The 21,959-nt window shown below is 42.4% G+C and overlaps 1 protein-coding gene across 1 annotated transcript; it reads right to left on the bottom strand.

Moving 5' to 3' along the window:
- Positions 1-2,601: 2,601 nt before the first annotated feature.
- LOC135527053 (arrestin-C-like) lies at positions 2,602-10,159 on the bottom strand. Its single transcript, XM_064955706.1, has 16 exons — positions 9,982-10,159; positions 8,908-8,941; positions 7,836-7,866; positions 7,541-7,601; positions 7,393-7,437; positions 7,090-7,283; positions 6,792-6,851; positions 6,631-6,707; positions 6,372-6,507; positions 6,158-6,242; positions 6,002-6,074; positions 5,704-5,841; positions 5,463-5,570; positions 3,894-3,947; positions 3,696-3,725; positions 2,602-3,261 (listed from the first exon to the last, which is right to left on the bottom strand). Exons 2-15 carry the CDS (start codon positions 8,913-8,915, stop codon positions 3,713-3,715), a joined length of 1,083 nt encoding a protein of 360 aa, XP_064811778.1. The 5' UTR covers positions 8,916-8,941; positions 9,982-10,159; the 3' UTR covers positions 2,602-3,261; positions 3,696-3,712.
- Positions 10,160-21,959: the final 11,800 nt, after the last annotated feature.

Here is a 21,959-nt window from a genome sequence, read left to right as displayed (position 1 = left end):
GACCCTGCCTCACACAGGAAGCGGCGCAGGTCCTAATCCAGGCACTTGTCATCTCCCGTCTGGATTACTGCAACTCGCTGTTGGCTGGGCTCCCTGCCTGTGCCATTAAACCCCTACAACTCATCCAGAACGCCGCAGCCCGTCTGGTGTTCAACCTTCCCAAGTTCTCTCACGTCACCCCGCTCCTCCGCTCTCTCCACTGGCTTCCAGTTGAAGCTCGCATCCGCTACAAGACCATGGTGCTTGCCTACGGAGCTGTGAGGGGAACGGCACCGCAGTACCTCCAGGCTCTGATCAGGCCCTACACCCAAACAAGGGCACTGCGTTCATCCACCTCTGGCCTGCTCACCTCCCTACCACTGAGGAAGTACAGTTCCCGCTTAGCCCAGTCAAAACTGTTTGCTGCTCTGGCCCCCCAATGGTGGAACAAACTCCCTCACGACGCCAGGACAGCGGAGTCAATCACCACCTTCCGGAGACACCTGAAACCCCACCTCTTCAAGGAATACCTAGGATAGGATAAAGTAATCCTTCTCACCCCCCCTTAAATGATTTAGATGCACTATTGTAAAGTGGCTGTTCCACTGGATGTCAGAAGGTGAATTCACCAATTTGTAAGTCGCTCTGGATAAGAGCGTCTGCTAAATGACTTAAATGTAAATGTAAATTAGTATTTTACCCCAGTTCATACCTCAGATAGTATCTTTCTTACATATGGTATACCCCACACATTCAAAGTGTGCTTTTAGAAAAAGTACATTTTGCCATTATTGGGAACCACCACAGTGACAAAGCCAATTGTTAATTGAAAGTAGCAAAAAGGTACCTCTGACATAGATCACTTAAACTGGTACAACACTTCTACTCTTGGGTGGCCAAAAATAACTAACTGAAAACCACGGCCCAACTAAACCACGCCTCCAGTATAATTTCCCAGTGTGTCTTGCCTTTTTGAATGAATTGTAGAGTTACCACCCATGACTGTATTTGTTAGTGACAGAGACATGGTTGTTGAATTCATAAATGTTCAGTCCTGTGGCCTTCACCAAGTGAGTTCCTAGGCGTATGTTATCATTAAAATGAAACTCTTTATGACAATACATTACACCTCTCAGAAGGCCTTATTTTGAGGCCTAGTTTTACCCTAATACAGTGGCCTGAACCTCATGATTTACAGGCCACACCAGGCCTGCAAGTGGTGTTGCAAAATTCCAGTAACTTTTCCCAAATTCCTAGAAATCCTAGTTGAAGGATTCTGGATTTCCTCCTTATTTTTCAAACAGGCTTTCTGGAACACCTGGGAAAGTTACGTGAATTTTCAACTTTACCTGCAAAACACATTATGCTGGCTTGCAAAGTGATGTGTAATTCCTATCAGAATCCAGCCAGAGTTAAGGTATCCAACAGTTCACCCACAACCTGCATTTAGAATGACTGCCAGGGTTAGAAACATTGTGAGACTACATAAGCTATTTAAAAACTGGAACAGACATTTCATTGACGGGTGCAAAAAATCGAACTCATTGATGTTATTTATCTTCGTGTAGCATAAGATTGAGCAATCAATCAAATCAATGTACATGCAAAACAGATATTAAAAACTATTTTAAAAAGTCTACCTACAGTAGAGCATGCTGGGAAATATGATTATGGTACAAATGTGCCTTTTTAGAGTACCACCCCAGTGACAAAGCTGTTCAGTTTAGGTGGCAATAATGTATCATTGTACCTTCAATACATTGCTTTTCTGATAAGCAAAGGTACAGATCGGTACCATCAAGAGTTGTGGGTACACAAAATATGTTTGTACCCAGGGAAACAGAAATATACCTTCACCGTACATTGAAAGTGTGATGATTTTACTTTTATATTCAAAATATTGGGTACAAAAAAAGTACCATTATACTAGATTATCTGCACATGCACCCTTAAAGGTACCAAACTGTATGTGAGATCATGTGTACCTCTGAAGGTACGTTGTGTATTTTGATATTTTTGTACCTTAGGGAACAATACCTCTTATTTCTGTGTGTGTAATGGACAGGTGATGGCGCTATTTTTCAAAAGAAAGTGTAGTGGCCACATGATTGTAGGCTTACAATTTTCTTTGTTGCAAGCAATATGTTGTAAAATGTCATGTGATGGTTTAAATGTTCTAAATTATTAGGCTGTGGGCCTACGTGACTGCATTAGCCATGTGTGACACTGTAGTAACCATAATTTGCAATCATGTTTCCCAGGGGACCCTAATTAGCAGGGAGCATGTAAAAGATTAAGAGCACCCCAGTCCTGTTTGTAACTGGTTTCAGTTTGTACCTGAATGTCCTCTGCGTGTATTGGCTGTGTGGTGTTGCTGCATCGGTCATTTGTTTCAGAGCCATGCGGTCTTGATAATTATTTTGGGGTGTGGTTGAACGTTGGTTTATCTTTAGTCTTTGGTGATTTTAAGGTTGACAAAATCCAAGAGCTTATTGCTTTGTAAGGTTTGGAGAGACTGGTGGCTGTGGTGCATTGCTAATCAGAGGAAAGAAGCAGTAAACCAACAGAAGACTACAGTGAGCAGATACACATGAAGACGTGACACAGGAAGTAGGAGGTGAACATCTTTTAATATTTTTGTTGTCATAAGAGTGGGCCAATCAGGTTCCTGCAGTCTTGTCCCAACATACCGCTGCCCATCCATCCATTTAACACAAACGCTACTAAAACAAGTTTGTTCCTTTTGAGATAGAATTTGTTGCACAAGTTATTATATATTCTTTATTGCAGAGTTCACTTGTAAAAGGCAAACATTTAAGACTATAGAAATTACATGTTGACCTATAGTGGCTAGTAATGAATTTTGTTTTGTGTGCTTTGTTAAAGGGGATTCTGAGCTCCCTTGTCTAACTGGGATATGACAACATCCCAGTGTGTGTGATTGGTGTAGAATGCATGTGCCCTTATCAATAGATCTAATGTTGAAGTAAGGTTTGGGCACAAACGTCAATTGAACGTCCATTTCACGTTGGTTCAAAGTCATTTTGTTGAAATGACATGGGAACAACGTTAATTCAACTATTGTGTGCTCAGTGGGAAGAGAGTAAAAAGAATGCATATTGTTATGATAGTCTCGGGTGTTCTGTGTTTTCCTATTGGTGTTTAGTTTCTCTGGCGTCAGTTGGCCATAGTGTGTCCGAATCTGCTGTCTGTCGCGGTTTCTCTTCCTTGTTGCCCTTCTGCCTCTTCTGTTGAGGAATCTACTCAAATTTGATATCCGTTCTAGATGGGGAGACATGGACAAACATCACATCAGCTATCTGACAAGGAATTGCTTGAATATGTTGTTGTTCTGTTCAATTGTTTTTCTTTCGTTTGAGTCCACTATCAAACCGTGATCTCTTGTGCACTGTGCTGCAGTAGAATCTCTATCATCTTTAATTGGCATATTTATCCAAGTATGTGTTCATTTTGCAACACAATACTTTAGCATAGCAAGAGGATACATTGTGTTGACATTGTGCACTTCTTTTACTTAAGAGCTAAGGCTGGTGTAATTCTATACCTTGATTGCATCTCTTATGGGCAACAACGCAAAACATTTATTTCCCATGCAAGAGTTTCAACCCTTTCCCATTGTTGCCAAATATAGCTTTTGCATCCCTTGAAGAAGTGAACATCGAGCCTAAAACATGTTACATTGGGAGTGACCTCACCTGCACTACAGAGGCATTTACTCCACTGGGCTGTAGTTCAAGAAACGCACAAACACATAAGATCAGAATTCTTATGGAAACAATTGGAAAATATTGAATCATTGGAAAAAAACTGAAATAGTCACGCATGCTAGAATATTATCACACATTAAATCAGCCATGTCACACTGATAAACCACATAGTAGAGTTGTACTTACACATCTGCGGGTTTGGGGGACATCAATACCAAGGGGAGTTCTACTCCAACATCACTGTGGCGAAACAAACATTTAAATTGTCAGTGGGCAACATAATCTGTCCAACAATGCCTCACTGACACACAGTATGTATATACACTGAAGGAAAATATAAACGCAACGATTTCAAAGACGTTACTGACTTACAGTTCATGTGAGGAAATCAGTCAATTGAACAATAAATTAAGGCCTAATCTATGGATTTCACATGACTGGGAATAAAGATATCAATCAGTTGGTCACAGATACCTTAAGAAAAGATATGGTACGGGCGTGGATCAGAAAACCAGCCAGTATCTGTTGTGACCACTATTTGCCTCATGCAGCGCGACACATCTCCTTCACATAGAGTTGATCAGGCTGTTGATTGTGGCCTGTGGAATGTTGTCCTACTCTTCATCAATCGCTGTGCAAAGTTGCTGGATATTGGGGGGGGGGGTGAACTGGAACACGCTGCCGTACACGTCGATCCAGAGCATCCCAAACATACTCAGTGGGTGACATTTCTGGTGAGTATGCAGTCCATGGAAGAACTGGGACATTTTCAGCATCCAGTAATTGTGTACAGATCCTTACGACATAGGGCCGTGCACGATCATGCTGAAACATGCGGTGATGGCGGCGGATGAATGGTAAGGCAATGGGCCTCAGGATCTCGTCACAGTATCTCCGTGCATTCAAATTACAATTGTGTTCATTGTCCGTAACTTATGCCTGCACATACCATAACCCCACCGCCACCATGGGGCACTTTGTTCACAACGTTGACGTCAGCAAACCGATCACCCATACAATGCCATACACGGCGTCTGCCATCTGCCCGTTTACAGTGCCTGCCTCGGAGTCACCGGTGAAGAGCACACTTCATGGAAGCTGAGCATTTGCCCACCGAAGTCGGTTACAACGCCGAATTGCAGTCAAGTCAAGACCCTGGTGAGGACGACGAGCACGTAGATGAGCTTCCCTGAGACTGTTTGTGCAGAAATTCTAGTCCGGGTGACCAGTGTCTGACAATCCTGCAGGTGAAGAAATCAGATGGAGGTCCTGGGCTGGCGTAATTACACATAGTCTGTATGTTGTTAAAGCCGGTTGGACGTACTGCCAAATTATCTAAAACAACATTGGTAGAAAAATTAACTAAATTCTCTGGCGGACATTCCAACTGCACTCTCCCTCAACCTTGGAGACATCTGAGGCATTGTCTTGTGTAACAAAACTGCACATTTTAGAGTGGCCTTTTATTGTACCCAGCACAACATGCACCTGTGTAATGATCATGCTGTTTAATCAGCGTCTTGATATGCCACACCTGTCAGGCTGATGGATTATCTTGGCAAATGAGAAATGCTCACTTACAGGGATGTAAACAAATTTGTGCACAACATTGGAGAGAAATACACTTTTTATGCATATGGTTAATTTCTGGGATCTTTTCTTTCAGCTCATGAAACGGGACCAACACTTTCCATGTTGCGTTTATATTTTTATTCAGTATATACTTGTATGTCATATATCAACTCCAGTTCTTACCTGGCTGTTAGGCCTCCCAAGAGGCCTCCGCTGGAGACCAAGAGGTTCACCTTGATTTTGTAAGAGACCATGATTCCCTGCATTCCTTTATCCATGCCAGGACGGATGCTAGGAGAGGGGAGGACAGGACAAGGATGGGTTACCTCAGGCATTTCAATTCAGTAAGTGTTTTTTTTATCATCATCTACAGAAGGAGAGGCGGGCGTGGTTGAGCTATGTCTTGGGGAACCCACTGACTCACATTGTGGTGGAAGCCAGGTTGGTATCCTCATCCTTTAGTCTGCCGTCCACGGCCAGACCACGTTTCTCTTTGTTGTTGGACAGCAGAGGGATCACCGTGAACGTCTTCTCCAGGGTGGATTCACCTTTTATTTCCTCCCTGCACAGGATGACCACACAAACAGGAAGTTGTGATCCACCAACAGTGAAAATACAAATATATTTTATTATTGTTTGAGTTGAGTATTGGGGTAAGATAGACATAAGGCTTAGTAATTCTAGATTGCAGTAGTAACGGAATGAATGGGTTCTTGACTTACGCAAATTCCTCAGTAAGAACCATCTTGGAATATTTATCAGACTGGTAAAGCAACACCTCTGTTGTCTGCTCAACTGGTCAGAAAGAGATGTTTCAGCCATAATCAAGATTTGAAACATGTACAAACGCAATGAGAACTCAGGTCACAACCACTCACCTGTAATTTTGATTTTCTTCACCACTTTGGTGGTTTCATTGTTGATTTTGACATTTACAGGGATTGGGTCTCCATGGAAATAGAGCTGAAGGTCACCAAATGAAAGCAAACATGTTCAAATCAAAAGGTATCATACAGAATGACCCATCAATAGAAAACTAGCATAGTAATCAATGTACTCCTAGGCTTACAGAATAAAAGTCTACAGGCCTACCTCCTTCTCTATGGAGGCCTCCAGGTGGACTGGCTTGTCAGACATCATGAAGTTCTTGCTGATGTCAGCCTTTGGTCCAGCACCCACTTTGCCTGGGGCAAACTGGATCTTACGAATGATCAGACGGCAAGTGTCCCTGACAGGAGAGGGGAAGAGAGGGAGAAAACCATCAGAATACACAATAATCTGATTCCTAGCCACAGCAAATGGCATGTACTGTACAGTTGTGTGCAATTTGTGGCATTCCACTAATACATACTTCTTGCTAATTTTCTCATCAGGGTCATCTGCCTCCTTGGCGATGTATGCTTTCACCTCATAGTCAACACCACAAGACTGCGGGGTAGAAAACATTTGTCTTTAATGAATGGTTTAAAATGAGAGATTGAAAGAGCGAGAGAAAGAGAGAAACTAAAGTACCTTGCCAGCATCCTCTGGTGCGGGCTGAAGGCCGACTGAGCATGGCAGGTTGGTATCAATCTGAAATGGACAGGAAGGAAGAGGTGATGAGATGTGAATATATACAAACCAACAGTCTAGCATGTGCATTCCCTGAATGGGAATGTCCATGGTGACAAAGTCTCTGATGTGGTTTCCAACACCGTCTAAGAAAGTGGACTGTAATCACACTTTGTGTGGCTGAACAGTGAGCTCTGCACTGACATATTGTGGGATGCCATGTGAAGGATGAGATGGAAGGCAACACAGTGAGACTCACAGTGAAAGTGAAGGGATGGCCTTGGTCCCCACATTTCTTCAGGAGGGCCTCCTGCATGGGGGTGTTGGCTGGATTGGTGCCAACAACAGGGTAGATCTGAATCCTTTTAACCCAGATGTCTTTTCTGAATGACAGCCCGATCACATCCAGGTCGTCACTACCATAACGGAAGGCGCATGCCAGATACACCCATACTGCAGAAAGATAAGGCTTCGGTATTAAGACTGAACCTCGATTGGTTGAATGTGACTTCATGCATGTTTTCAGGGTTCAATAGATACAGTGAAATCAACTGAATGTTACCTTTCCTGCCTTCAAGTTCAGCGGGGTCCACCTTGATCACCCCATCTGCAAGAGACGATGTAGATATAACACACACACACACTCACATGTACACTACTCTGTAAAGAGCAGTAACGCCTAAAGATATTCAGAAAACGTCATAACACACCGACGACGTCAACACTCTCCACATGGTCCACAAAGTCTCTCTTCCCCAGGTAGAGAGCAATCTAGGAAAAAGGGAAAAGGAAAGCGAGAGGTTACTTCCTGCCCGACATCAACACCATATGGATAGGCCTAATCTCAGTTATCTTGATGGAGCCTGAAGAATCGCAGTGCTGTATACATATAGGTTGGCTCTGTTGGAGAAAGCCTATGGATTCCTGCTCTGTTATGTGATAAGTGCATCAGAACAGGCCCTGACCAGTGTGTCCCTCAGTGATGATGTCAAAGTGGGTTCTTACTGATTCGTTGCCGCTGGTCTTCTTGTAGACTCTACAGAGGGAGGGTGATAGGAAGAGTCAGGAGTTTAGATTCTAGATTGGATTCAACAAATCTGTGTCATAGTCGGACATCCCAGTACGTTGCTTAATTTATAGTGACCTACCTTAACTGACCTGTTGTCAGCTCCAGTTAAAGGATGAGGCCTATACCCCCCCCCCCTCCTCCCACTGAGGCTCTGGATGGATTAGGACCCAGGGTGGCATGGTGGCCGCTGGCATTACTGGTAACAACCACCTAACTTTACATTATACTTATGCAACCATAGATCTGTCTGAAGGGGAACCTGACCTACACTTTGCTTTGATCTGGTTACAACAGAAACACTACTGAGGAGTTGTTGACAATTACTTGGTTTGCATATTCATTTTCTCATATATGTTGTTTTCCAACGATATCTCATAATGTCTCCCGAGTAGCGCAACGGTCTATGGCACTGCATCTCAGTGCAAGAGGCGTCACTACAGTCCTTGGTTTGAATCCAGGCTAAATCACATCCGGATGTGATTGGGAGTTCCATAGGGCGGCGCACAATTGGCCCAGTGTCGTTTGGCCGGGGGAGGCCGTCATTGTAAATAAGAATTTGTTCTTAAATGATTTTTTATATAAATAATAGAATCCTATCTATTCCTTTTCTCCTATTTTTATATCAGTTTAACCATCAATATAGTGTGCATCACTTGCCTATTTACTTGCGTCTTTCCTTTCGTATGCTAGGCTCTGGGCTGTTAATTCTAAACTGCTCTATTCCGGATCTAATCCAGAGATGATCCATCCTAATCAGGATTTAACTGGATCCTCTTAACATAAAGCCCCAGAGGTGTCACACAGCCCTGATAGCCTTAGGCAATGTGCTATAGGTTAGGTGTCAGGGAGAGTTGGGATGTGCAAAAAAACTCATTTCCAATTCGCACATCCGTATTAATACACACTTGTTCATGTGTGAAATAGGACAAATATAAGCACCCACCTAATTATTATTATTATAAATTAGCCATCGTTGTTAGTTGATGGGTAAATTTAAAAGATACTCACTTTGCCATGTCTGTGGTGAATTGGATGAGGTTGTCTGTAGAGGTAGAAATGAATGGTTAATAAGCCAATAAGGGACAGCATTACAATAACAAGTACAGTACAGCTCAACACAACAGAAAAGGCACTGTAACATTTTCCTAACTGAGATCGCAAGTAAGTTATATGGTGAAGCTGGACAAAGGGAGTAGAAAACAAACAAATGAGTCTTTGATTTGTCTAAACCCGTGTAGCTAATCACTAGGAGGGGAGATTAACATAACGATCCACTGGTCCCCTAATCTGAGTTGAGGTCAGATTAATCCCCCAAATGGCTGTCGTAACAAATTCAAGTCAACTTCATAGAAACACTGTTCAAGATGCTAACCCTCCCAGGTTGTCTGAAGTTCTCCATAAGTGGCCTTAACCCATCAGCAAGTATTAAAGCTGTTCAAATCTGAGCTGGTCCGATTTAACTCTGTATACTATCTAAACCTGTCCAAGGCTGCCAATGTAAACATACTACAATGATTGCCAATACAGGTGATGGATGAATATATTTCAAATAGGCACATCACATGCCCTGTCCATTCAAAGGTGGTAGAAGTTGGTCAAATCCTTCCTAGTCTACAATAAATAAAACATTATACTCTGTGCCTAGTGTCAGTTCTAAAAACATTACATAGAAACAGTATATCTGCAATGAAAAATTGAGCCAAAATGTTAATTCCATCCCATGACAATAAGGCAAGGTGAGCAATTCCATCCCTAAGCAGCCCCAGAGTATAGATTATTGTTCTAGTGCATCCCTAACCTGAGCACGATTAGAGCTAAAGCTTGCTCAAACTGAAAACTATTTTCCATCCTTGCAGTGAAGGCTACACTGCACACCCATCTATATATTCTAGTCAGTCATTCCTAAAATCAGCATTATAGTTATCACTTACGATACAGGTTAAATGCAGATACAGTTCTCTGAGATGTATACAAGATATGGTGTCATGCACGATATAATCCTCCATGCATGATGTCATCTTTCCCCAGTAGGCTATGCTGTGGATGTAAAGCAGGGTCAGCCGGGGCTTGCAGTGTACTCACCTCCTCAGTGTCCTGACTGTGTCTTTTGTCTGAGCGTTTGTGAGCGTCCTTCACCTCCCATCCTCCGGTCTTATAACTCGACCTCTCAACCTCGCCACCCTCCCCTCAGCTTCCCCGGCACGTTATAGGACACTACATTTAGGCCCAATCCTATTAATTAATTAGCTGGCTGCTGTTTTGGGGATACAACAGAGGTAAAAATAAGCAGAGTAGGTGACTTAAAGGGATCAGCTCCTGAGTAATGTGTTGTTGAATGAGTGGGTGTGAAGAGTAGAGGGCATTTGGTTGGATTACAGGAAATGTATTGTAACAAGGGTCTTGCCCTTTGTCAGTCTACATCTCTGTGGGAGAGTTATGCTGTCTGGGTCCACTTTGGGCTTGTATTCTCTGTGGTGCTTTGGCTTGCACTATGAGTCAGAAGAGAAGCATACAAATACCATTGGCGATGCCACCGCCCAAAAGGGTACCAGCCTTTCCCCCTTGTGTGTGTATTTGTGGCATACAGGCCATGTGTCTGTCTTTCTGTCTGTGTCTTCCTGTCTGTTTTTCTGTGTCTGTTTGTCTGTCTTTATCTGTCTTTATCTGTCTGTGTGTGTCTGTTTAAGATCTTATCATGAACCACTAAGTAAACAATTATGTGCCAAATAGTGGTTTTCTTACTTAACTTTTTCATGGGGTTATGTCACTAAAACTCTTTCATGTGGTTATGTTACTTAACTCTCTCATGTGGTTATGTTAATAAACTCTCTCATGTGGTTATGTTACTAAAACTCTTTCACGTGGTTATGTTACTAAAACTCTTTAATGTGGTTATGTTACTTAAATCTTTAATGTGGTTATGTTAATAAACTCTCTCATGTGGTTATGTTACTAAAACTCTTTAATGTGGTTATGTTAATAAACTCTCTCATGTGGTTATGTTAATAAACTCTCTCATGTGGTTATGTTACTAAAACTCTTTAATGTGGTTATGTTACTAAAACTCTTTAATGTGGTTATGTTACTAAAACTCTTTAATGTGGTTATGTTACTTAAATCTTTAATGTGGTTATGTTACTTAAATCTTTAATGTGGTTATGTTACTTAAATATTTAATGTGGTTATGTTACTTAAATCTTTAATGTGGTTATGTTACTTAAATCTTTAATGTGGTTATGTTACTTAAATCTTTAATGTGGTTATGTTACTAAAACTCTTTAATGTGGTTATGTTAATAAAACTCTTTAATGTGGTTATGTTAATAAAACTCTCTCATGTGTTTGTTACATAATAACTATCTCATGTGGTTATGGTACTTTACTTTTTCCTATTTTTTTTACCCCTTTTTCACCCCAATTTCGTGGTATCAAATTGGTAGATACAGTCTTGTCTCATCACTGCAACTCCAGTACAGACTAGGGAGAGGCAAAGGTCGAGAGCTGTGCGTCCTCCGAAACACCACCCAACCAAGCCGCAATGCTTCTTGACACAATGCCCACTTACCTCGGAAGCCAGCCACACCAATGTGTCGGAGGAAACACTGTACACATTCACTGGGCCAATTGTGCGCCGCCCCAAGGGTCTCCCGATCGCGGCCTGCTGCGACAGAGCCTGGACTAGAATACAGAATCTCTTGTGGCACAGCTAGCACTGCGATGCACTCGAGGCCCCCACTAACACTCTTTCATGTGGTTATGTCATTAAAACTCTTTCATGTGGTTATGTTACTTGACTCTTTCATTGTGCACAGTCCTGTTTCCACAAAGAAATGGCTCACCAGTGTTTCAAAGGGGAACTAAGAAACAGCACGGTCTGGAATGCTATTTCTGATTGGCTGGTAAAGCCAACCAGGAACAATGTTCTCTCAAGTGGATGGTCTGTTTATTCCACCAATAGGTGGACTTATGTTCAGTCTGGTTTTGTTTAACCTAATAGAAGCAAAGCTTTGAACATATATTATCATATAAAAGTTATCAATGCATCAAGAATGTGGGCAGATGTATGATACGTTACGTTAATGTGTTTGTTTATTAAGACAGTAATAATAAATAAAAATGTCCCTCTTGTATGGGTTAGACATGGTGTAAAGTGGTATTAGGGCTTGTGTTTTGGTTCGTGTTGTTGCCAGGACGACAGATGGTTGTTCAGCCCAAGTCTTGCGCAGATGGCTGGCACAGCGAAATGTGAATTGATCTGTTGACTCCAATGGTGCAGCACTCAGTGTGACAAGGAGATTATGGGGTCTCTCCAAATTATCCCTCTGACTCTTGATGGGGTAGGTAGGTCAACATGAAAATCTCTATTGTATTCTTACATGTTTGACACCATTGATATAATGGTTGACATCAGTGATACAATGGTTGTCAGATAGGGTTTAAAGCAGTACTGATATCCTTTATGTAGAGACCCCTACTTTTATGATCTTTCCTTGTATTGGTTGTCATTTCCACTTAAATGCACAGTCTGTAATAGCAATCTCTGTCCAGATTCACACAAGACAGATGGTGACACTCAGGGAGCTAGATTGAATGATATCTGGCCTCAACAAGTTCTCACAGTCTCTCTGCAGAGTCAGACGTCCAAGCCCTTGTCCCTAAACGTCAATCAACTCCACGGCGAACTGAATGGTTAAGGGTTCAGGTTTGGGATAGGGTTCAAAGAAAACCAACACCTTGCACTGGGATTGAACACGCAACCCTCGGAGCTGGAGCGTGTGGCTTACACATATTTACCATTCACAACGCCCTAATAAAACCAAGCAACAATGACAAACTACTGGGGACTGACAATCTGTATGGAAAATTACTGAGGATAGTAGCAAACGATATTGCCACTCCTATTTGCCATATCTTCAATTTAAGCCTACTAGAAAGTGTGTACCCTCAGGCCTGGAGGGAAGCTGTCATTCCTTGACCCAAGAATAGTAAAGCCCCCTTTACTGGCTCAAATAGCCAACCAAACAGCATGCTACCAACCCTTAGTAAACTTCTGGAAAAAAATGTGTTTGACCAGATACAATGCTATTTTACGGTAAACAAATTGACAATAGAATTTCAGTATGCTTATAGGGAAGGACACTCAACAAGCACTTACACAAATGACTGATGATTAGTTGAGAGAAATTGATGATAAAATGATTGTGGGGACTGTCTTGTTAGACTTCAGTGCAGCTTTTGACATTATAGATCATAGTGTGCTGTTGGAAAAACGTATTTGTTATGGCTTTACACCCCCTGCTATAATGAGTTACTAGTCTAACAGAACTCAAATATAATCCAGTTAGAATCAGGAATTCCCCAGGGTAGCTGTTTAGGCCCCTTGCTTTTATCAATTTTTACTAATGACATGCCACTGACTTTGAGTAAAGCCAGAGTGTCTATGTATGCGGATGACTCTACACTATACACGTCAGCTACTACAGTGACTGAAATGATTGCAACACTCAACAAAGAGCTGCAGTTAGTTTCAGAGTGGGTGGAAAGGAATAAGTTAGCCCTAAATATTTCTAAAACCTAAAGCATTTTATTTGGAACAAAACACTCACTAAACCCTAAACCTCAACTAAATCTTGTAATAAATCATGTGGAAATTGAGCAAGTTGAGATGACTAAACTGCTTGGAGTAACCCTAGATTGTAAACTGTCCTGGTCAAAACATATTGATGCAGTAGTAGCTAAGATGGGGAGAAGTCTGTCTGTAATAAAGCGATGCTCTGTCTTCTTAACAACATTATCAACAAGGCAGGTCCTACAGGCCCTAGTTTTGTGGCACCTTGACTACTGTTCAGTCTTGCACCTTGACTACTGTTCAGGTGCCACAAAAAAGGACTTAAGAAATTTGCAATTGGCTCAGAACAGGGCAAGCGGGCTAGCCCTTGGATGTACACAGAGAGCTAATATTAATCATATGCATGTCAATCTCTCCTGACTGAAAGTGGAGGAGAGATTGACTTCATCACTACTTTTATTTAAGAGCGGTATTGACATGTTGAATGTACCGAGCTGTCTGTCTAAACTACTGGCACACAGCTTGGACACCAATGCATACCCCACAAGACATGCCACAAGAGGTCTCTTCACAGTCCCCAAGTCCAGAACAGACTATGGGAGGCACACAGTACTACATTCAACTGAGACTGCTCTTCTCTGTATCACGGAGGCGCTCCGCACTGCTAAAGCTAACTCTCTCTCCTCTGCTCTCATCCTTCTAGACCTATCGGCTGCCTTCGATACTGTGAACCATCAGATCCTCCTCTCCACCCTCTCCGAGTTGGGCATCGGCCCACGCTTGGATTGCGTCCTACCTGACAGGTCGCTCCTACCAGGTGGCGTGGCGAGAATCTGTCTCCTCACCACGCGCTCTCACCACTGGTGTCCCCCAGGGCTCTGTTCTAGGCCCTCTCCTATTCTCGCTATACACCAAGTCACTTGGCTCTGTCATAACCTCACATGGTCTCTCCTATCATTGCTATGCAGACGACACACAATTAATCTTCTCCTTTCCCCCTTCTGATGACCAGGTGGCGAATCGCATCTCTGCATGTCTGGCAGACATATCAGTGTGGATGACGGATCACCACCTCAAGCTGAACCTCGACAAGACGGAGCTGCTCTTCCTCCCGGGGAAGGACTGCCCGTTCCATGATCTCGCCATCACGGTTGACAACTCCATTGTGTCCTCCTCCCAGAGCGCTAAGAACCTTGGCGTGATCCTGGACAACACCCTGTCGTTCTCAACTAACATCAAGGCGGTGGCCCGTTCCTGTAGGTTCATGCTCTACAACATCCGCAGAGTACGACCCTGCCTCACACAGGAAGCGGCGCAGGTCCTAATCCAGGCACTTGTCATCTCCCGTCTGGATTACTGCAACTCGCTGTTGGCTGGGCTCCCTGCCTGTGCCATTAAACCCCTACAACTCATCCAGAACGCCGCAGCCCGTCTGGTGTTCAACCTTCCCAAGTTCTCTCACGTCACCCCGCTCCTCCGCTCTCTCCACTGGCTTCCAGTTGAAGCTCGCATCCGCTACAAGACCATGGTGCTTGCCTACGGAGCTGTGAGGGGAACGGCACCGCAGTACCTCCAGGCTCTGATCAGGCCCTACACCCAAACAAGGGCACTGCGTTCATCCACCTCTGGCCTGCTCGCCTCCCTACCACTGAGGAAGTACAGTTCCCGCTCAGCCCAGTCAAAACTGTTGGCTGCTCTGGCCCCCCAATGGTGGAACAAACTCCCTCACGACGCCAGGACAGCGGAGTCAATCACCACCTTCCGGAGACACCTGAAACCCCACCTCTTTAAGGAATACCTAGGATAGGATAAAGTAATCCTTCTCACCCCCCCTTAAATGATTTAGATGCACTATTGTAAAGTGGCTGTTCCACTGGATGTCATAAGGTGAATTCACCAATTTGTAAGTCGCTCTGGATAAGAGCGTCTGCCAAATGACTTAAATGTAAATAGAGCCATGACTACATGGAACTCTATTCCACATCAAGTAACTGATGCAAGCAGTAAAATTAGAATTAAAAAACAGATAAAAAAACACCTTATGGAACAGCAGGGACTGTGAAACAACACAAAAATTGACACACAGACACATGATAACATACGCACTATACATGCACATGGATTTAGTACTGTAGATATGTGGTAGTGGTGGAGTAGGGGCCTGAGGGCACACAGTGTGTTGTGAAATCTGTATTGTAATGTTTTTAAAATGGTATAAACTGCGTTCATTTTGCTGGACCCCAGGAAGAGTAGCTGCTACTTTGGCAGCAGCTAATGGGGATCCATAATAAATACAAATACAAATGTTAATAGTGCTCACTGTTGCCTCTAGTGGCCATTTTTTACATCATCTCCTGACGCCCTGCTTACCTGGAGGGACATCTAATTTCGCAGTGGATCTTGAGCGATCCCTCAGCTGGCACCGTGGCATGGCCCTGCCTGCTGCCATTCATGCGAAAGAAAGAGTGGGATCTCCTTTAAGCGTACCCAGGCAGAGGCGCCGACCAGATTACATCACCAGATCATGAGATGTTCAAGAGAAGGCCGGCCGAGGGTTAACCAAGGGTAACTGGGAACGTTAATACCTGTCTCCTGTACTCCTCCTCAGTGGCCTCACTACCTCTTCTGCCACTACACATATCACTGTAGCATACAAATAGAATGATTCTATTTATATGTACTGTACACTTCCTTGAAAGACACCTGGTACTCTAGGAAAGATGATGTGGCAATGTGCACTGCAGCAGAGAAAGCAGCAGGCACATCTTTAGTTTCATTCAGGTGTTCCGTTTACACAACACAAACAATGAAGCTTATTCCTCTAAAAAAGTTCATTTTGGGTTCCACTGTGTCTGCAGTGAGCATGATTAGGTTGTTTCCTCCATTGATTTGAGTATGACTCTAGTGTAGCTTATATGGCTATCCATATAAGGAGGATTCTATCTTATTGTAACGTCTGCCTTATAGTCATTCTGATAGTACACCGTATTGCTCTACTGATCAAAGATGCTAAATGACAAAAATGTCAAATGTAAATATAATGTGGAGGAACAATGAACATCTGCTCTGTGTACGCTACCTAAAAGGAACCAACACTTCCTCATTCCTGTATCTCAGTGTTTATTGGTCAGTACTGTGGTAAAGTGAATACTGTTTTAGGGATGATGTGTTTTTGACTAATATTGATACCATAATATAAATCTAAACCAGTGTATACATCTAAACCAGTGTATACATCTAAACCAGTTTATACATCTAAACCAGTGTATACATCTAAACCAGTGTATACACCTAAACCAGTGTATACATCTAAACCAGTTTATACATCTAAACCAGTGTATACATCTAAACCAGTGTATACATCTAAACCAGTTTATACATCTAAACCAGTTTATACATCTAAACCAGTTTATACATCTAAACCAGTGTATACATCTAAACCAGTGTATACATCTAAACCAGTTTATACATCTAAACCAGTGTATACATCTAAACCAGTTTATACATCTAAACCAGTGTATACATCTAAACCAGTGTATACACCTAAACCAGTGTATACATCTAAACCAGTTTATACATCTAAACCAGTGTATACATCTAAACCAGTTTATACATCTAAACCAGTTTATTCATCTAAACCAGTTTATTCATCTAAACCAGTGTATACATCTAAACCAGTGTATACATCTAAACCAGTGTATACATCTAAACCAGTTTATACATCTAAACCAGTTTATACATCTAAACCAGTTTATACATCTAAACCAGTTTATACATCTAAACCAGTTTATACATCTAAACCAGTGTATACATCTAAACCAGTGTATACATCTAAACCAGTTTATACATCTAAACCAGTGTATACATCTAAACCAGTTTATACATCTAAACCAGTGTATACATCTAAACCAGTGTATACATCTAAACCAGTGTATACATCTAAACCAGTTTATACATCTAAACCAGTTTATACATCTAAACCAGTTTATACATCTAAACCAGTTTATACATTTAAACCAGTTTATACATCTAAACCAGTGTATACATTTAAACCAGTTTATACATCTAAACCAGTGTATACATCTAAACCAGTGTAGCTAATCACTGGGAGAGGAGATTAACATAACGATGTACTGGTCCCCTAATCTGAGTTGAGGTCAGATTAACACATGCCACTTCTGCCTCTGTCCTCTCCCCTGTATCCAATGGCTGTCCTAACAAATTCAAGACAACTTCATGTACATAGACACACTGTTATACATGCTAAACCTCCCATTTCTTCTGAAGTTCACTCCGTAAGTGGCAAGTAGTAAAGCTATTGTAGGAGATTTTACTAATTCCTAAATTAAATTGGATAGCGCAATGTAAACATGTTCAAATCTGCATGAAATGAGCTGGTCCGAGTACACTGTCTAGACCTGACCGAGGCTGCCATTGTAAACATACTACAGCACATAGATTGCCAATAGATAGCAATGGTAATGGCATATTACTGTAGCCACTAACTCTGCTATAGTTCATTCAAGCCTATAGCGAAATGAATGGAGTTTTTGTAGGGGTTTTGAATAAACTCTGAAAAGAAAGTCTGTGATAAACACAGACTTCGGAGATCTTATACGTTTTGTTCTGAGATAATCTTAATCAGTTAATGTCACTTTTTATGAATTTTGAAGCATTTATGTAATCAGAAAAAGCACATAAAGGCTTCATAATTCAAGAAGTTCATGTTAACTGATATTTTCTCATAGAACAAAAGGTATAAGATCTCCTAAGCTTGTGTTTACCTCAGACCTTATTTTCGACGCTTATTCCAAAACCTTATTCTTTCCTGATTCATTTCCCCCATAGGAATGGCTGAACGAACCAGAGGTAACTCATTTCTGGTTTTTAGGACTACAAGTTGGCGAGCTCTATACAGGTGACAGATTCATGTATTTCAAATGGGCACATCACATGTCCAGTCCATTCATAGAAGTTGGTGAAATCCTTGCTATTCTACAATAGTTTTTTTGATTATACTCAGTCCCTCGTGTCAGTTCTAAAGATCCCTGATAAATGATATCTGGAATGAAAGGTTAAAGCAAATGTTCCTTGCATCCCATGACAATAAAGCAAGATAGGCAATTCCAGATATTGATATCCTATCCAGTGTGTGACTTCTTTATCGATGAGATACATTGTTTGGACCCATGATGTCACATGAGAAGCCAGGACAACAGTGTCTGTGTGCAATCATTAGATGTGTCTTATCAGTAAGCCTCTTATGCCTTGCTCTTCTGGCAACCTGATTCTCCACTCCTCAAGGAAAGCCTAAGATGCTATAAGTGTATAGCAAATCACTACTCTTCACACATTCACACTGGGTTTAACTGGGCTTAGCCCTGCTTTTAGACACTGTGAATCTAAGAACAGTCAATGGGTGGACTGGGATGAAATCGCCATGTGCTTTTGGTACTGTATGGTCCATACTTTGCATTGTAAGTATGTATTACACCAATCAATTCAATCAATATGTATTTCATATTTATCTCCTATTTTTAGCAGGTGACAAAAGACGTATGTCGCGTGATTACGGTAAAACAAATATAAGCTTTGTCCAGGGTTAATTCATTCCATCTATTTCCAGGCCTCTTCCTTTGTCATTCAATTACTTTCCTGGGTGTTCATCTGACAGTTTCAGCTGAAGGGTGAGATCACAAAATAGCTTATGTCTTCATCTAATCCCCTTAGAGCTAAGCTCTCTCCCATTTAGCCCCCATGTGGCTGAAACTATATATAGATACAAAATAAATAACTGAATCATTGTCCCAGACCAGTGGCGAAACCGGTACCAGTTATAACACACCAGTACTGCACCATGCAGGGTTATAAAAGCCACAACAAGTGGAGAGTCAGAGACACTGAGGGGGAGATGGACATCGATATGAAAGGAGACTAACGTGTCTGGCTGAAGCAGAAATATGTGATTTTAGAAAATATTATCATCTACAAAATGACCAGTTCAAACAGTTGTGGTGCAGCGCTCTGTGTTGACTGTATATTGAGCTATACGCTATATTGATACACTGTATAGTCACCCAACTAAAGTCAGTAAATTAATCAGCCATGATGTTCATATGTTTGTGACCTCCCATGGTTTCTCAGTGGTGATGGGCAGGCACATAGAAATGATTTACTTCCTGGCATGGGTACACTCAAAATGGCTGGCATTCCACCCATCACGCCATCATTGACCATATTTCTATGGGCAGGCAGGTATTAGCTATGTGCTATACGGTGTCGCTAAATGATCAGATTAAAGATGAATACCAGGCTTGGAGAATTGACAGGGCAAAAAAAGTCTGATGCCTCTATTTTATTATGTAGACAGCTGCCTTGAGATAGCTAGGCTCCCTCCATCAGTGTAGAACTGAGACAGCAGAGAAGTGAAAGCAGATATCTAAGTTACCAGAAAGGGAAGGTTTTCTGTCAGATATTTATGTGTAATTCAGCGCTTGCATAAACATAGCAGTCCTGGTAATTGAATGGACAGCAACAGTAATGGGATGAGCCCAAGGTTATAATAAGACAGGGTCAGACAGGAGCAGAGCATGCTGTCTGTGTGTTCGGGAATGAACCGTTATTTTTTACACCAATTGAAATCACCACATACAAAATGCTAATGATGTGCTGAACCCAACTCCAAAAGTCCGTGAAATTGTTAGCAAAAATGAGCACAAACAATACCTGGCCTGTCCCAAATTTAAACTGTATACTGCCCACATTGGCACGATGTTGGCCCAATGTGGGTTAAAACACTGGACCATGTAGGCTGCCCACATTGGCACGATGTTGGGCCAATGTGGGTTAAAACACTGGACCATGTTGTGACGTAGAAGTCCGTCACTGGCCGCGGGCAGCATTTGGTTCTTTAACGCACACACATATTCATCACTCCTCCCTGCGCCATTATAAGATAAGTTAACAATGTGGGTCGACACACAAATTAACTTCTGTCTTGGTGCATGCATTTCACACTTGTCAATGTTCATATTTGAGAGATACAATAATTATTATACTTATCAATGTTGTGGATGAGCGCATTGTTTGTTTGTTCTGTTCCTCTTTTTCCATCTCTGTAGCTTCCGGGTATGCTGGAAAAGGACCCGAGCTAAGGGAATTGGGTTGGCTTTATAGTGCCTGTCCCAAATGGCTCATTAATGCATATGTGCATATTGAAAGATATTGTCAGTAGTGATGTAATGTTGTAAATGTTATGTTGTGATATTGTTTAAAACCGTGTTTCAATGTATATCCTTTAGTATGTTTAGTTCATGGAAAATGTAGGTTTGTTTTGTTAATTGATTAATTAATTAGGGTTAATTGTTCTGAGGGGAGGGGCTAGCCCTACAAAAGGAGCCTCTCTTTCAGTCATGGAGAGGCAGTTTGGATTGAGCTGTGGATGGGGCAGCATTATTTTTAAGCTGTCCCATAAGGTAGACGTTGATGGCAGTACTGTTGTTTTTTGTTCCGGAATCACTTGTAAATAAACACCTTTGCACAGAAGAACTTTTGCGGTTCCGCCATCTTTTTTATTTTGATAGAGTTTAGGTTATCCAGTTTAGCCTTCTGGCCTACTCTTCGTGACAATGTATACTGCCCACATTGGCACGATGTTGGCCCAATGTGGGTTAAAACACTGGACCATGTATACTGCCCACATTGGCACGATGTTGGCCCAATGTGGGTTAAAACACTGGACCATGTATACTGCCCACATTGGCACGATGTTGGCCCAATGTGGGTTAAAACACTCGACCATGTAGGCTGCCCACATTGGCCCGATGTTGGGCCAATGTGGGTTAAGACACTGGACCATGTATACTGCCCACATTGGCACGATGTTGGCCCAATGCGGTTAAAACACTGGACCATGTAGGCTGCCCACATTGGCACGATGTTGGGCCAATGTGGGTTAAAACACTGGACCATGTAGGCTGCCGACATTGGCACGATGTTGGGCCAATGTGGGTTAAAACACTGGACCATGTAGGCTGCCCACATTGGCACGATGTTGGGCCAATTTGGGTTAAAACACTGGACCGTGTAGGCTGCCCACATTGGCACAATGTTGGCCCAATGCGGGTTAAAACACTGGACCACGTAGGCTGCCCACATTGGCATGATGTTGGCCCAATGCGTGTTAAAACACTGGACCATGTAGGCTGCCCACATTGGCACGATGTTGGCCCAATGCAGGTTAAAACACTGGACCATGTAGGCTGCCCACATTGGCATGATGTTGGCCCAATGCGTGTTAAAACACTGGACCATGTAGGCTGCCCACATTGGCACGATGTTGGCCCAATGCAGGTTAAAACACTGGACCATGTAGGCTGCCCACATTGGCATGATGTTTGCCCAATGCGTGTTAAAACACTGGACCATGTAGGCTGCCCACATTGGCACGATGTTGGCCCAATGCGGGTTAAAACACTGGACCATGTAGGCTG

This window comes from Oncorhynchus masou, chromosome 32 (assembly GCF_036934945.1).
Source record: "Oncorhynchus masou masou isolate Uvic2021 chromosome 32, UVic_Omas_1.1, whole genome shotgun sequence".
Lineage (NCBI taxonomy): Eukaryota > Metazoa > Chordata > Actinopteri > Salmoniformes > Salmonidae > Oncorhynchus > Oncorhynchus masou.
This window is presented reverse-complemented; position numbering and strand designations above follow the sequence as displayed.